Source organism: Chenopodium quinoa, unplaced genomic scaffold (assembly GCF_001683475.1).
Source record: "Chenopodium quinoa cultivar QQ74 unplaced genomic scaffold, ASM168347v1, whole genome shotgun sequence".
Lineage (NCBI taxonomy): Eukaryota > Viridiplantae > Streptophyta > Magnoliopsida > Caryophyllales > Amaranthaceae > Chenopodium > Chenopodium quinoa.
The window spans coordinates 2121766-2123131 of NW_018743050.1; the positions used below are offsets into that span (position 1 = coordinate 2121766).

Consider the following 1366-nt stretch of genomic DNA (forward strand, 5'->3'; position numbering starts at 1 on the left):
TGTAGATCAATGACACTTAGAAAAACTTCAACTCGAAAATGGTGAAGATTAGTCGCTTGTGGCTTACCACCACGAAATTGTCGTCTCCCTGGGACAACATACTTTTCCTCCATGTTAGGAATTTCAATGTCATATTTAACCATAAATGTGGTTACTTTTTCCATGTGAGAATCCCAACCATCATCTCGTAACTCTTGTAAATGTCTCTTAGTTACATCAACCATTGTCATTGCATTCACAATATCTTGATCACTTTTTTGTAATGCCATGTTCAACTCATTTGTAATAGAAAATATACTCTTCATCAAATGTGCCACAAAGATAAAATCAAATGTCATCAATAAGTGAGTAAGTGACTCAGCTTTATTCCTATTAACACGATCAGAATAGCTCTAATGTCATCAAGTGACTCAAGAACCGTGGGATACAAATTAAGCACATTCAAAATGGTTCTAAAGTGAGAGTCCCAAATAGTATCGCCGGGTCTACTCAAGCTACGCTCCTGATTTAAACCAGTTTCCGATTCAAGTTCACCCAAAGTTAGTGCCTCCGCAACATGTTCAGCCTGTTTTTGTCGAAGAAATTCTATTCTCTTAGGTGAACCACCCACAAAATTCAATAATGGTGCAAGCACATCAACAAATAGCCACCCACAATCAGCATTTTTCTTAGCTACGGCAACAAGAGTCAATTGGAGTTGATGGACAAAACAATGAACAAAATATGCAGATTCAGATTCACTTTTAATTAAAGTTTTAAGGTCGTTAATTTCACCTTGCATATTGCTGGCACCATCATAACCTTGACCACGAACTTTAGAAAAAGTGAGATAATTCTCCATAAGTAAAGATTCTATAGCAGCTTTTAGTGTCAGAGATTTGGTATCAGCAACATGGATAATACCAAGAAAGCGCTCAGTCACCTCTCCTCTTTTATTTATGTATCGCAAATAAAGAGCCATTTGTTCTTTATCAAATATATCAGCAGACTCATCAGCAAGAATAGCAAAAAAATCACTTCCCAATTCATCAATTATTGCTTTGGTTGTTTCTTTTGCACAAGCATTAATGATGTCTTTTTGAATAGTTTTCTTTGAATATATGCTCTCCTAACAAGATCCCTGTCATCTGGATGAAACTCATATATCTTTTTTCTTAGTCCTGGATCATGAGGAAGATTTAGAACATCAACTACAATTAATCTTTCTTCATCGTTTGGAGCTTCAGTCCTAGGATTTGAACTAGCTCCAATTTCTGCTTCACCTCCTAAATTTTGAGGGCTACTTTCAGTTTCTTGATATGGAGGATTATCAATTGGTTGAGAAATATCATTTTGACTTGCTTGAGAATGGGGAGGATTAGGACTA

At 36.1% G+C, this 1366-nt stretch overlaps 1 protein-coding gene across 1 annotated transcript; it reads right to left on the reverse strand.

The window, feature by feature from the left end:
- Positions 1-337: 337 nt before the first annotated feature.
- On the reverse strand, positions 338-961 carry LOC110730784 (zinc finger MYM-type protein 1-like). The gene has a single exon (XM_021910605.1). It carries the CDS (start codon positions 959-961, stop codon positions 338-340), a length of 624 nt encoding a protein of 207 aa, XP_021766297.1.
- Between the last annotated feature and the right edge of the window lie 405 nt (positions 962-1366).

Bases quoted from the DNA above. Each gene is read 5' to 3' on its own strand.
- LOC110730784 (XM_021910605.1), bottom strand. From the start codon at position 961: ATGGCTCTTTATTTGCGATACATAAATAAAAGAGGAGAGGTGACTGAG.